Here is a 14,745-nt window from a genome sequence, read left to right as displayed (position 1 = left end):
CTGAGCCGGTACGTCAAGCTCCATCTCTGACCGTCTTCAAATCTAAGCTAAAAGCCCACCTTTTTGATGCTGCTTTTAACTCCTAACCCTTGTTCACTTGTTCAGAACCCTTATTTTATCATCCTCACTTTAATATTCCCTTATCTCTTGTTTGTCCTGTTTGTCTTTCCTAATTAGACTGTAAGCTCTGTCGAGCAGGGACTGTCTCTTCATGTTCAAATGTACAGCGCTGCGTACATCTAGTAGCGCTATAGAAATGATAAGTAGTAGTAGTAGTATTTCCTCTTACCTGGAAGAAATTGAATATATTCAAATAGAGAAAATGAGGACAGATCTTAGATTCCATTACTAGCAGTGAATCAGATCTGATAAAAAGGTAAGACAAAAATAGGACAAAAAGCCTGAATGTAATTTTCAACTAAGTAGTTTACTTTCCTGCAACTTGAGGAGGGGGTAATCAATAGGAAAAGTTATATATGCAATGTTTTCTGCAAAAGTGTACTGGAATTTGTGCCCATAATCTCTCCAGCAGCAAGAGAGTCTGCAAATCCGTGTATGTATGAGGTAAACTTGTACATTGCTGCTGTTCTGCAATCTCCTGTCTTTGGGTTCAACTTTCTCCTAACGGATAAGGTGAACAATAAATTCATTACAAAACTTTCAGTGTTGGTTCTGTCCCTGTGCAGCTGGATCCGGGGTCTGGACCAGGACAAACAAGAGACAGATGTGCACTTTAACTCATTGACTGGAGAGGGAAATTTCAACTGGAGGTTTGTGTTCCGCTTTGACTATCTTCCAACAGAGAAGGAGATCACATACAAGAAGAAAGAGTCCTTCTTTTCCCTGGAGGAGTCGGAGTTTCGAGAACCTGCAGTTCTTGCTCTGCAGGTCTGGGATTATGACAGAATATCAGCAAATGATTTCCTAGGTACGATATCTTCACATATTCTATAGCTATGGGAATTAGTCAACGTAAAAATGGGTGTCTATTACTGGAGTGTGTTTTAGTTGGTTAGTTTTGGATTGTTGTGTGGTTGCTTTAATGGAGTTCCTTTCATCCTCATTCTTTTAGACTATATAGTAAATTTTTAATAAACTATAAACAATCTGGCCAATATTCACTACTATTTAACTGGCTTAAGAACAGCTCCTGGCTGGTTAAATTGCATTTTAGTACCTAACTGCAGATATTCAGCAGGATGTAACTGGTTATCTCCTGCTGAATATTTGTGATTAGCCGCTAACCGGCTATATTACACAACATAGTTAGGCACAAATATTCACCGCCAAACCGTCTATGTTTAGCTGTTAAAATAGGCCACATAAATATCCGGCCTATATTTAACCACTAAGCACTTAACCGGTTAGCACTGAATATTGGCTTAACCGATTAAGTTGCCACAGTCAAAAATGAAAAAGGACATTTAATGCTGGTCGCCGAAAATGGCCTGGCATTGAATATCCAGGTTGAACGCCAGCGGCAGGAGATCAAAGCACTGAAAATTGGGCAGATTATCACTTTTGCCCAGGCTTTATAGTCCAGCCCGCTCAAATGTTTAGTAAATGACTTCTTGCCGCTGGACTCATAGTGTTCCAAAATGGGCTCCACCGCTGTTGAAATTTTATACCTTTTGGGGAGTCAAGTTTTAGTATACCTATACGCTCCAGGCGCACTAGCATCATCATATATGTACGCCATTGTTGCCATGTGGGGTATTGGTTAGATAACCACTTTGCTAGTATGGCCTGTTTCCCGACAATTATGGCTCTCATCACAAACGCTGTATATCCCTTCTGGGGTGAGGGCCCTAGGCCCAAACCTCCAAAAAGGAAGGCCGGGTCACACCTCCACATTTGTCCCCACATGGCTGAGACATATATTGTAATCCGTTTCCAGAACTTCTGGATGCCTGTGCATGTCCAAAACATGTGGCCTAAGGTAGCTCCGCTCAGTCCGCATTTCGGGCATTCCCCCCAAGGTGAAAGCCCCATGTGGAAAGCCCGACGTGGTGGTATATATATAAGCAAAACCATTTTATATTGTAATTCCCAATGTGAAGTCCAGCCTGTCACTGTTCTGTTTGACAATATATGACTTTTCAGCTACGCCGCTTGGACTGTTACTTGTAGGTCTGCGGTCCAGGCTTGCGCCAACTTATGGTATTGTAGTTCTGGTGTGGTGTCTCGTATATGTCGATGATGAAATGACATTGGTACTCTTTGTTGAGACTCCAGGGAGAAAGCTGACGAATTGGGCAGATTATATATACTGAGCAGCCTCATACCCAGTTAAAGTTATCCAAAGAATTTTAACCAGATTCAGCAGACTTACCCAACTAAATTGTAATGACAAATATAACCAGTTAAAATGACGAGGACAAACTTATCTGGTTAACTTTAGGCCTTATTAAAACCAGATAACGTTATATGTACAGTGCTGAATATCAGAGCTGTCTGGGTGAACTTAACCATGCATCTGATATGCCTCTTTCCCAGGTTTTAAAGAGAAATCTTGTCTGCCAACCAAAAATTATGCAACACATACACAGCTTTATACACAGTGATTCACATGAATGCAGCCTCTGCATCAAGAACAGTTTATTCTCTAAGGGGCTTATTTACTAGCTGCATTATGACAATAACATATTATTTGCCCAAATAGCAAATGTTAATCGGCAATAACATACATCAATTAACAATAACACAGTTTAACACTACAAGTTTTAAACACAACACACACTAAATGCATGCAAAACAGCTCACTATTATGAAAATTAAATAATGCAGTTTGCGATAAACTTTGCAAGCTGCTTTATTCAGTGAAAGCTAATAATACTTTGAGAGGTAGTTAATTTTCCTCCCCAGAAGGAACATATAACTAGCCTATTCCCAGTCCTTTCTTTCTTGAATTGCATTTAGAAGTCCTTGGATGTCTTCTTCTTCCAATCGCCTACCCCCCCAACCTAGTTTTGCAGGACTACCAGTAGGGGTTAGGCTGCCATACAAGGGAATTCTCTATGCTCCATTGACAACCATTGGAACCAGGACTGCTATGCTTAACTTCTAGCCCATAGACCCCTATTGTAACATTCACCCCTTTCAACAGGAAATGATGTCTTGAGTTCTTCCTGCCAAATGTGATGGAAACTCCAATAGGCTCTGCCTCCCTTTTAACAGGAGGTGACCATATCATTCCCTTCTTCTCAACAGGCGGCACTAGAGAGCCTGAACTCTTCCACAAGAAAAGAATCCGTAGAAAAGTTCTTTTTTAAATGCTTTCTTTCCTTTAACTGAGGGTGAATAATCATAAGACATCTTAATCATAAGACATCTGTTATTTCTTCCAACATCCCTTCTCTGAAGCCTTCCCCGGTAACAGGTCACAGCTCTGTTACCCTCCTTGCGCCACCTTGCAATCCGTCTGGTGAATGCCCCTTAACAGGCTTTACAGGATATGTAAATTAACCATTCAGAAGGCAAACTTTCTCTCACAGCTATACTTTAATTACTCTAAAGGGGTATTGTTCTTATACCAAACACTTTAGCAACCACTCTTGAACTGAGCCCTCCACTGAGAAATGTGTGGGTCAGTTGTGCAATACTTGGTTAGCTGGCTTCCCAGGAAATGCAAATCCACTCCAATTAGCTTCTGCTAACTACTCTGTAGGTGTTATTCTTCTTTCAACACACAATTCATTACACTCTCTCTTCAACTGAGCCCTCCACTGGGAGATGAGGGTCTCAGATAAAAACAGCCACCACCCCTTGGACAGGATTTTACTTTACCTCAACTTTACAATCCTGTCCCTCACCCTACAGATGTTAACATCAGAGTCTTACTTCAAGGCTCACAGTGTACCTTCCACACTATGGTCAAATCAAAGTTCCTTATCATTCCCATTATTCTGGACTTCAGGTAAGTACCTTGTCTTTCTTTAGGGATCCTCCTTTGGGGTCCAAGCCCCGGGGTTTCCAGCCTGTTATGGATCCTTTCCTTTGGCATCCTTAATTCCTCTTGGAAGCCTCCTTCTCTTTCTCTGCTCTCTTCTTGGGAAAAGGCGCTTTTAAAGGGCTGCTTCCTACCAACCCCACCCTTCTTGGGCTCTTCCTATATTCTATAAAAGGTACAGAACCTTATCCAATGGGCTTGCCTTCTGAAGGGAACTTTTCCTATCTTCTGCCATGGGCCCTCCCCTTTTCCACTTAACACAAAGGTAACCTCCATCCCTCCTTTCTCCAGCTATCTGTGCCTGGACCATCATTGAGGCAGGGCTCCCCTTAGTGGCCTCTACAAAATAACACAAGAGCCTACACCATTAGAATGCCCTCTAGTCTTCCCATCTAAGCAGGCTTCTTCTACTTCTGAGTGCCCTCTAGCGGCTCCCTTCAGGTCATTACAGCAGTCTTCCACCATAAGAACTCCCTCTGGTGGCTAGGTCCTGTTGAGGCATGTCCTATGTTATGTCCTATATTTATCACACTATATTCTATAAATATGCAAAAAAACTATACACTTACTGCCAGTCTATATACACACAGACCCCCTGCACCCCACTATAAGCTTTTTTGGAGGAGTAGCTTACTGATTAGGACAGTGGCCTGAGAACTAGGGGAACTGGTTTGATTCCCACTGCAACTGCTTGTGACTCTGGACAAGTCATATAACCCTCCATTGCCCCAGGTACAAACTAAGTACCTGAATGTAATATGTAAATTGGTTTGATTGTAACCACAAGAAGGCGGCGTATCAAATCCCATCCCCTTTCTACACATATAGGGTGAATTCCATATATGGTGCCAAGAAAAAGGTGCCAAAAAACGCTATTCTATAAGCTGCACTTAAAGTTAGGCGTGCTTTATAGAATAGCGCTTAAGCCTGGGAATCATGGCTAACTTTAGGCAAAGCCATTTGTATCAACTCAAACGTGATGCAAATGTACATATCTACATTCAACATCTATCCCCCCTTATGCGCGTAAATGCTAGGAACGCCCTTGTTCTGCCCATGATCCTCCCATTTCCGCTTCCCTCTTTTTTATTTGTTTACTCATGTGTAAAATTTAGGCGCAATTAAATCTAATTAGTAACAACTATTCCTTGTTAAAAAAACCAATTATTGGTAGTAATTAACTCATTATTTAATTGAACTGCATGCATAATTTGGGGGGACTTTTCTAGAATTAGGGGAACATCACCTACATTCAGTGCCACTCCCTATGAACCTATGACCCTACCCTCCACTGCTAACCCATATGCACATATAGCTGCTCTCTGTAGGCACACTTCCCCGGTATTCAAAGCATTTAACTGGCCAGGAGCGGCACATGGCCAGTTAAATGGCACTTAACCAGCTATCCAGTGATATTCAGCAGGGGATAGCTGTTATCCCCCACTGAATATTCCCGGTTAACGCCTAGGAGATAACCGGCTATCCCCAAATATTCAATTCATATCCAGTCGTTGTAAGCGGCCACATTGGGTCACTTAAATAGCTGGTCTGTCTTTAGCCGGTTTAAAGTTAACCAGTTATCTTCGAATATTGATGTAGCCAGTTAACTTTAAACCAGTTAAAAATAAACCGGATATTCAATGCCTTTCACTGGAAACGATCTACCATTGAATATTCAGGCTGACCGCCGACCGTGAGAGTTAGCCGGGCTTCCTCCCGCAGTCTGAGTATCGGTCCCACTGATATTAATGAGGTGTTAACTTTGCATTACAAAACATGCTACTTGTGTTCAAATGATTAATTTATCTGATATCTAGTCATATTTCACTCTGTCTGTGTATTTCTGATTTTCGCATTCTTTCTCCCTGAAGGGTCTATTGAACTGAAGTTGAACGATATGGTTCGAGCAGCAAAAACAGTGGAACAGTGCACCATTAAGATGGCGAAAGACAATGCCACACCACGCTTCTCTATCTTTAGAAACAAGCGTATGAGGGGGTGGTGGCCCTTCATTAAACTGAAAGACCAGGAGGATGAGGAGCGGGAAGAAAGAGAAGCCAAGGAAAAGAAGAAGAAGAAAAAGAAGAAGAAGAGGAGGTCACAAAACCCTGAAGATATTCAGTATTTAGATTCCAGTGGGAACACGTACATCTTGACGGTAAGGAATGGATCCTGTACATCTTGCACAACATATCAATGTGGTCAATAACGTTTACATCCTGATAGTTCAAAGCTTTCAACTCTTAAACATTTTGCAGCTAATATTCCAAAATACTGGTCAATAGGTAACATGAGGGGCATAATCGAACGTCGCCGGCCAAATAGGTCGCCGGCAACCTATTGTGGTGGCGGTGCTACAGTTGGCCGGAACCGTATTATCGAAAAAGATGGCCAGCCATTTTTTTTTTGGATAATACGGTTTAGCCCGGCCAAATGGTGTGGATTTCGCCGGGTTTGAGATGGCTGGGTTTGTTTTTCAGTGATAATGGAAAAAAATACCGGCGATCTCCAACCCGGCGAAATCCAAGCCATTTGGTCGTGGGAGGAGCCAGCATTTGTAGCGCACTGGTCCCCCTGACATGCCAAGTCACCAACTGGGCACCCTAGACATGTGGGTACAGTGGGTTTTGGAGGGCTCCCATTACCAGCACAAGTGTTACAGGTAGGGGGGGATGGGTCTGGGTCCTCCTGCCTTAAGTGCACTGCGGTACCCACTAAAAGTGCTCCAGGGACAGGACTTGTTGCTGCTGTATAAGCTTGGCACACCAGTTGATACCTGAAGACTAATCCTTTATTTGAATAAGCACGTTTACTCACAGTTAACTGCAGATCAGAGGTTGTGCCCCAATGGCAAAGAGTCTCCCTGGTACTGAGATTAGCAGTAGGTCAGAGCTGGCAGAATGGTGTACAATGCCCTCTTTCAGCCACATTCAAGGTAAGAACTAAGTTCTCTAACATGGCTAACACATGAAAGGGATCTAAAACTGGCTTACAAACATGGCCACTACCTCATGGACTAACGGAAGTAAAACAGGGCACACTCTGACCCAGTTAGCAGGGGGAAAAGCACCATGGGAGTACAGCCCAGTACCCTACACCCACCACAATGCATTGCTGATGTGACTCTGCAGTGCACCTAACAGAAAAGGTGTCACACTCACCCGAGAGCCACATCACAACCAGGGAAAGGCTGTCGGAGGATAGAACACATTCTGCCGTCATGGAGGTGGGTACAGCATTTGAGGCTGGCATACAGGCTGGCAAAAAAGGTTTTTAATTTTATTTTTTTAGTGTGGGAGGGGGGTTAGTGACCACTGGGGGAGTATGGGGAGGTCATCCCCCATTCCCTCCAGTGGTCATCTGGTCAGTTGGGGCACCTTTTTGAGGCTTGATCGTGAAAATAAAAGGACCAAGTAAACCTGGCGAAATACTGCTTATCACCGGGTTTGTTTTTCCATTATCAGCGAAAGCCGGCCATATGGTAGCCACGCCCACACCCGCCCATGTCCCGCCTTCGCTTAGCCGGCGACACGCCCCTTTGAATTTTCGCCGGCGAGGCGACTGGAAAGTGGCGATGCTGTCAAAAATGCAGCTTTCGATTATACCGATTTTGCCACTTTTCCGAGATCGCCGGCCATCTCCCGATTTGTGTCGGGAAATGGCCGGCGATCACTTTCGATTATAAGCTGGATATGCACATAAAGAGGCATATTTTAGAAAGAATGTGTAGAGGGGAATTCAAATGTCCCAGCCAGGACGTGTGGAATTCCCAAACTATTTTATAAGAGACTGTGCCAAAAATACAGCTTGTTATAAAATAAGACCAGGGCTGCATGTTCAAGCCCTTCTACATCCAGAGGAGACAGAGATTGAAGAAAGTTGGACATATTGAAAAAAAAATACTTCCAACTCACCACCCCCATATAAACGTGGGAGCAGCTTTCTCAAATCACAGCTCCTTCTGCGAAGGGCCCCAGTCCCAGCATTGGCAGACCCTCCCCAATGAGAGCTCCTCCCCCCGGCAGCACATGCAACACCAATCTAATGTCTGTTCCCCCACTACACCCCAAAAACAGTTCCTTCAAGGAACTCAATTCCTCCTCCTCCCCCTCTCCCTTGCAAACACACACAGGATCCTTCAGGGTACCCAATCCCCCTCCAGAAACACAAGCAGCCACTTTGGTGCACCAGATCCCCACCACCGCCATCTCTAAATTCCATATATGGAACCTGACCCCTAGTGGTAATACTGCGATATTACTGCTAGAGGTCTCTGCAGCGATTTTGATGACTCAGTTGCCATGAGGTGAAGAGCAGATGGGCACCACTTCTGCCCCACTAGTCTCCAGGGACTTCCAGTAAGTCTAGGGAGGGTGGAGGTAAGAGGGCATGTTGTCCAAGGACCAGTTTGCAGGGCATGGGCTCCAGGTGGTTTGAGTCTGGGGGAGGCTGCCATATGTTGGGCTTATACCCACACATGGGGGACTCCAGGGGGAACGGGGTTCTGAAGGGACTCTCTTTGGGGGAGGTGGATTAGGTGCCCTAAAGGTGCTGTGTATGTTGGCAAGGGAGAGGTTGGGTGCTCTGTTGGGATTGTCTGTGGTGGTAGTGGGGAGAGGATCTGGTGCCCTGTTAGGGTCATGGTTGTTGGTGGTAGTGGAGGTGGGGAATTAGGTAACCTAAAGGGACTGTCTGTGGTGGTGGAGGAAAGGAGTCAGGTGCTGTCAGAGTGGCCTTGCCAGATGTTTTAATGCTGCCATTTAGACATGGGAATGCTTCATAGATAAGGCCCGTTGTCTGGTAATGGTAAAAGGTTGTCCTAAGTTAGCCAGTGAAAGTTATGCACATAAACCTTTATGCATAGATAACCAGCTGGGCTTATGTGCATAACTTTCACTGGATAACTTAGGACAACTTTTTATCACTACCAGACTTATGAGCACAACTTTAATGCATTCACTGCCCATCGTATAAAGTTTTTGCATTTCCAGGAATACCTCCAGCTCACCTCTATTTATATTGCTAGTTGCAACCCAAGTTTGTATAGGGATGTTTACTGCAGGGCTTTCAAAGCTAGCAATGTATTGTACAAAAGGCTCATTGAACACATCAGGACGGAGTTGTCAGAAACCCAGGACTTCCTAAAATCTCATTGGATCATTGGTGACTGGTAGACCAATATGTTAGTATTAATGGAATCTAATTGTGTGGATTTTATGTAGTATGATCTGAATGCGTTTTGATAATTTGATTTTTTATGTTTTATCTGTTACCCACTGAAATTGTTTGTTTTATTTACATGATTTGTTGCTACTACTACTACTACTACTACTTAGTATTTCTATAGCGCTGCCAGGGTTACGCAGCGCTGTACAGCGTTGCCCACACAAACAAACCTTGGCATGCTACTTTTACCACTTATGTATGATTACTGGGATTTCCTAATAACACTGTTGAAATGATAGGGGGGCATCTCCGTTTGTAGGGTAAAGAGCAAAGGAATTTCCTATTCTGGGATGGCCAAAGGGTTGGGGAATTTATTGTGTGGGGTCGAGTGCAGGGGATTTTCTATTCTGGGAATGCCTGGTTGGGAGAAAACAGAGGAGATGTCTGGTGTGCAGGGTAGCATGTACAGGTTTTCTTTTATGGAGTCTCCTGGGTAATGGCTGATATGTTAGGGCAGAGTGCAGGGGTTTTCTATACTGGGACTAGCAGGGAGAGTTCCAGAAGGTTTTACAGTTCTCAAGCGATAGCACTGATACTAAGTGTTCTCTGATAGGGAAAAGTGGAAGCTGAGTTCCATTTGTTGACTGTGGAAGAAGCTGAGAAGAACCCAGTTGGATTAGGACGAAAAGAGCCCGAACCTCTAGAAAAGCCCAAGTAAGTGTGAAAGATACAAAGTTGTCCTTAGGTTGGCACAAACCATGTGATTGCTCTGCACCCAGTACTTGTCAGAGGCCCTGATGCCTCCAGCTCAAAATGTTGTTATCATGTTTTAATGTTCCATTTACTATCTTCTGTTTACTTTCTTGATGGTTTCCGAAGGGCGGTATACCAAATCCTTTTAATAAATAAACAAAACAGGAAATTGCTACCTGCAAATAAGATGATGTCATGAAAGGTGCAGCCTTTATCACTAGCATTTTAAATTGTGCACATCTGATTGCTAATCAGAGGAAAGCCTAATGGCTAGTGCAGTGAGCTGAGAACAAGGTTTTATTCCCACTGCAGCTCCTCCACTGCCCCAGGTACAAAAATAAGTGCCTGTATATATTATGTAAACCACTTTGATTGTAACCACAGAAAGGCGGTATATCAAATCCTATTCCCTTTCCCTTCTCCATACACATTGATCATTGTCATCTGAACTGCAGCATTTTCAGCCAAGTGCACTGTCTTTGTAATTACATTATGGAGCCCCTATCGTACAAAGCACGTGGAGAGCAGAATCCAGACATCCAGGTCAGGACATGGAGAATTCCCACAATTATTTTACAAGTACTGCAAACGCAGATCTTCTTGTAAAATACATGCAGGGGTGTGTGGCTGTGCCTCTCAATGTCAACATCTATAGTGCCTAGTCCCAACTCATGCCAACCTTGGACCCCACTAAAAAATTAGTCCTGGCTATGCTGCTGAAATGAACATAAGAATAGCCAGACTGGGTCAGACCAATAGTCCATCTAGCCCAGTATCCTGCTTCCAACATTGGCCAATCAAGGTCACAAGTACCTGGCAGAAACCCAATTAGTAGCAACATTCCATGCTACCAATCCCGGGGCAAAGGGTGGCTTCCCTCATGTCCATCTCAATAACAGACTAACAGATGAGGACAGGCAGTAGAAGTCCCAAGGGAAGTCCTGATGTAGGAAAAGGCAGGTCAGAATCTGAAGATCTGACCCACATGAGGTGGGAGGGAGGCAACGTAAGCTCAGGGGGAAGAAAATGCTGTAGCAGACACCCCAGAGAAATTCTTGACAGGATGTGGTCCCAAAGGAGCTGTAAGGCTGGGAGAGGCAGTCTTGGCTTCTGGGGAGCTCTGCCCCACTGGCCACAGTAAGCAGCATGAAGCATTTGAAATTTGTAACACAAAATTAGCCTTGTGTACCAGTTACAGGTGGAGCGCACACACATACAGAATAGGGGGTATGTAGTAAGCCTATGTTAGTGGCATACTCACAATCATAGATTTGGAATGGTGTAGAACGTCTAGGATTCAACTATTCTTCTTACAGATAGGCTGTAATCAGTCTTTCAAGTGGTTTGGCAGTAGTCCAGAAAACTAATAGCAGATCTCTGGCACTTGATGTTGCTGCCAGCGACAGTAAATATCATATGTGTATGTAGAAATGCAGTACTTGAATTTATTTGGCAATCTACTAAAATAAGTCTGTTAAACAGTTTGAGTCCCTGATAGAGAATGCTCCTTGTTTTGTTCTTCCACAATCTGACATGGCATCTTGTTGTTTTTTTCAACTTAGCCGTCCAAAAACATCTTTCAACTGGTTTGTGAACCCTATGAAAACCTTCATTTTCTTTATCTGGAAGAGATACAAGAAGTACATCATTGCTTTGTTGATCATTGTCATCCTGGCCATTTTCCTCTTTCTTATCCTGTACACCATGCCAGGGTACATCAGTCAGAAGATCATCAATGGATAATGCCTATCAATATCCACATTAGATATTGTAGCAACCAGTAGAAAATTGCACCATGTATCAAGCTATGTAACCTGCAACAAGGGACCTCTCATACAGAATCCAACAGAACGTCAGGCTCCAGTGTCAGTGAATGATGATCCATAACGTCTCCATAAACAATGATCTTTCCTTTCAGTCACTGTTCCTCCTTCTGAAAAGTGAACTGGGTGTTGTCAGCAATCGTTGTCTAGGGTTGGTCCCGGGGTCAAGCTGGTGAAACCAGTACAGACTGCACTGATATTTTCCTTGTCACATCTTCTGCTGGAAACTGGGTATCATGTGAGCTGAAATGCACAAACCAGTATTGTCAGGAGGAATGGGTCAGAACTACAACCAACCAGCTCTCTTCTCTTGCAAAGGCAGGCTGAAGAATCATTTCTCCAGTCCAGCTACACAAGCTACAGTTCCCATCCATTCTTGCCAAATGGTGTTCTCTACATAATGTAAAGACAAACCTCATTCCGTAACTTGATGCCTACTATTAGGTGTCAAGAGTGAATACAGTTTATAGAATACTAACATTTACACATGGCAGAAGCACCAATAATTGGCATTTACACAGGTAAATGCTAGAGGCTACTCTTTAAAGTACATACCAATGTCACTTAGCACGTAACTGTGAGCAAGTATACACATGGGCAGGCCATGGGCATACTGCCAAGTGATGCACGCAGCTTTTGCCATTGACCTGTCATAAGTGGGCATGCCTACATTTTGGCCCACCACAGAATTGGTACTAAGTGCACCCTATTGTGCTGCCAAGTTATAGAACTGCCCCAAAAATGTCAAAGCTCTTAAGCAGTATGAACATTTACAAACTTTCTAAGAGTCAGTAACATGACCCAAAGTCACATACCTCATAATATTTGGTGTCATATTTTAGATAAAAGTCTCTTTCAGTTTAGAAACATTTGAACAGCTTAACAGTTTAATAAGTGAGCATTAATAAGCTCTTTTCAGAACTGTGAAATGATTTGATCACGCTGTTCACCTTGCTACATGCTGTGCTTGTATATATGTTTACGCCTGAATGTTTTGATTTTTCAATTGTCTTAATATATAATAAATCCACCCAATCTGAATTTTAAATGCATGTTTCTAAAACTGAGATTTTTAAAATAGCTTTACAACATGTAAAAGAGACTGATGTCAATGAAGTGTATGGAGAAGAATGGATAGTGACAAATCAAGAGAGGACACTATGATCACAACAGCTCCACAGAATTACTTTAATAGATTCAATTGTGTGATCTGTCTTGACTATATAGAGGTTATAGAGGGGCATAATTGAACAAAAACGTCTATCTCCATGGGCGTTTATCTCTGAGAACGGGTCCGTGAAGGGGCGGACCGAACTGTATTTTCGAAAAAAATAGACGTCCATGTTTTATTCGACAATTTGTGAGCTGGGCGTTTTTGTTTTTCAGTGATAATGGAAGATGAAGGCGCCCAGCTCAAAAACGAATAAATCCAAGGCATTTGTTCATGGGAGGGGCCAGGATTCGTAGTGCACTGGCCCCCCTCACATGCCAGGACACCAACCGGGCACCCTAGGGGGCACTTTTACAAAAACAAAAAAAAAGGTAAAAGAGCTCCCAGGTGCATAGCACCCTTCCCTTGTGTGTTGAGCCCCCCAAATCCCCCTCAAAACCCACTGCCCACAAGTCTACACCATTATTATAGCCCTAAGGGGTGAAGGGGGGCACCTACATGTGGGTACAGTGGGTTTGGGAGGTTGGACGACTAATAAGCATTAAGCAGCACAATTGTAACAGGTAGGGGGGGGGATGGGCCTGGGTCCACCTGCCTGAAGTCCACTGCACCCCCTAACAACTTCTCCAGGGACCTGCATACTGCTGCCAGGGAGGTGGGTATGACATTTGAGGGTGAAAATAAAGAGTTGTGAAACATCATTTTTTGTGGTGGGAGGGGGTTAGTGACCACTGGGGGAGTCAGGGGAGGTCATCCCCGATTCCCTCTGGGGTTAATCTGGTCATTTAGGGCACTTTTTGGGGCCTTATTCGTGAAAAAACAGGGTCCAGGAAAAGTGCCCTAAATTCTAGCTACAAACGCATACTTTTTTTCCATTATCGGCGAAAGGCGCCCATCTCTGTTCGGGTGATAACCACGCCCCAGTCCCGCCTTCACCACGCCTCCGACACGCCCCCGTCAACTTTGTACGCTTCCTCGATGGAGTGCAGTTGAAAACGTCCAAAATCGCCTTTCCATTATACCGATTTATTCGTTTTTGTGAGATAAACGTCTATCTCCCGATTTGGGTCGAAATCTAGGCGTTTTTCTCTTTCAATTATAAGGTGGATTGTGACCCAAGGCAACCACATTTCGGCAACGTTGCCTGCCTCAGGGATCCAGAACTGATAAATTACAGCCAGTGGAAAAAAAACACATCAACTGGATATCACATAAAAAAAACTTAAAAGCCTCTGTGCATCTTTCTCTTGACCAGGACAACAAATGCTATCCAGTTGCTGATCGAGTCTGTTTTCACTGGCTGTAACTTATCAGTTCTGGGCCCCTAAGGCAGGCATATTTGCAGAAACTTGGCTGCATCAGGTCATTTGAACCTCTACACAGTCACAAAATTGAATCTAATAAAGTAGTTCTTTGGCGCTCTTGTGATCACATTGTCCTCTCTTGATTCGTCACTGCTCCTTTGTTCATCTATCTACGAAGACCTTTCCTCTGTTTTTGTTTACCACATTATGAGGAGGGTGACACTTGTTAGTACTGGATCAAATTCACAGTGACAGAGAAATGAAATGTAAAATTTGAAAGCAACATTAGCTATAAAAATAGTATTAAAATAGAAACAAAAAGAAGAAAATACTTCTGAACACAAAGCTGTAAAAAGTGAGCCATGCAATGATTCACTGTTCCTGACAGAATCTCATCCTTGTCATGGTCATTATAACTGCCCTTGTCTTCCCTTTATTCTCCTGCATGTCCCTTTTAGCTGGGGATACCCTTCCCATTTCTGGATCTCCAATCTTGTACATCAAATCATAACCCTTCCAGTCTTATTCTTGTCCCTCTTCTTTCTCCCTTTTTTATGCTCCCTATGGAGTTTCCACTTT

The 14,745-nt window shown here is 43.5% G+C and overlaps 1 protein-coding gene across 1 annotated transcript in view; it reads left to right on the top strand.

Annotated features, from left to right (window-relative positions):
• Positions 1–12,716, top strand: part of LOC115476527 (fer-1-like protein 4) — a 149,912-nt gene extending 137,196 nt beyond the window's left edge. Inside the window, exons 42-45 of the mRNA XM_030212946.1 lie at positions 687–928; positions 5,821–6,107; positions 9,729–9,829; positions 11,431–12,716. Of these exons, the coding sequence (XP_030068806.1) occupies positions 687–928; positions 5,821–6,107; positions 9,729–9,829; positions 11,431–11,611 (811 nt within the window). The 3' untranslated portion in view covers positions 11,612–12,716. The remainder of the gene's footprint in view (positions 1–686; positions 929–5,820; positions 6,108–9,728; positions 9,830–11,430) is intronic.
• The last annotated feature ends 2,029 nt before the right edge of the window (positions 12,717–14,745 follow it).

This window comes from Microcaecilia unicolor, chromosome 8, assembly GCF_901765095.1.
Source record: "Microcaecilia unicolor chromosome 8, aMicUni1.1, whole genome shotgun sequence".
Classification (NCBI taxonomy): domain Eukaryota; kingdom Metazoa; phylum Chordata; class Amphibia; order Gymnophiona; family Siphonopidae; genus Microcaecilia; species Microcaecilia unicolor.
Note: the sequence above shows the minus strand (reverse complement) of the source record. Positions and strands in the feature narration are given on the sequence as shown.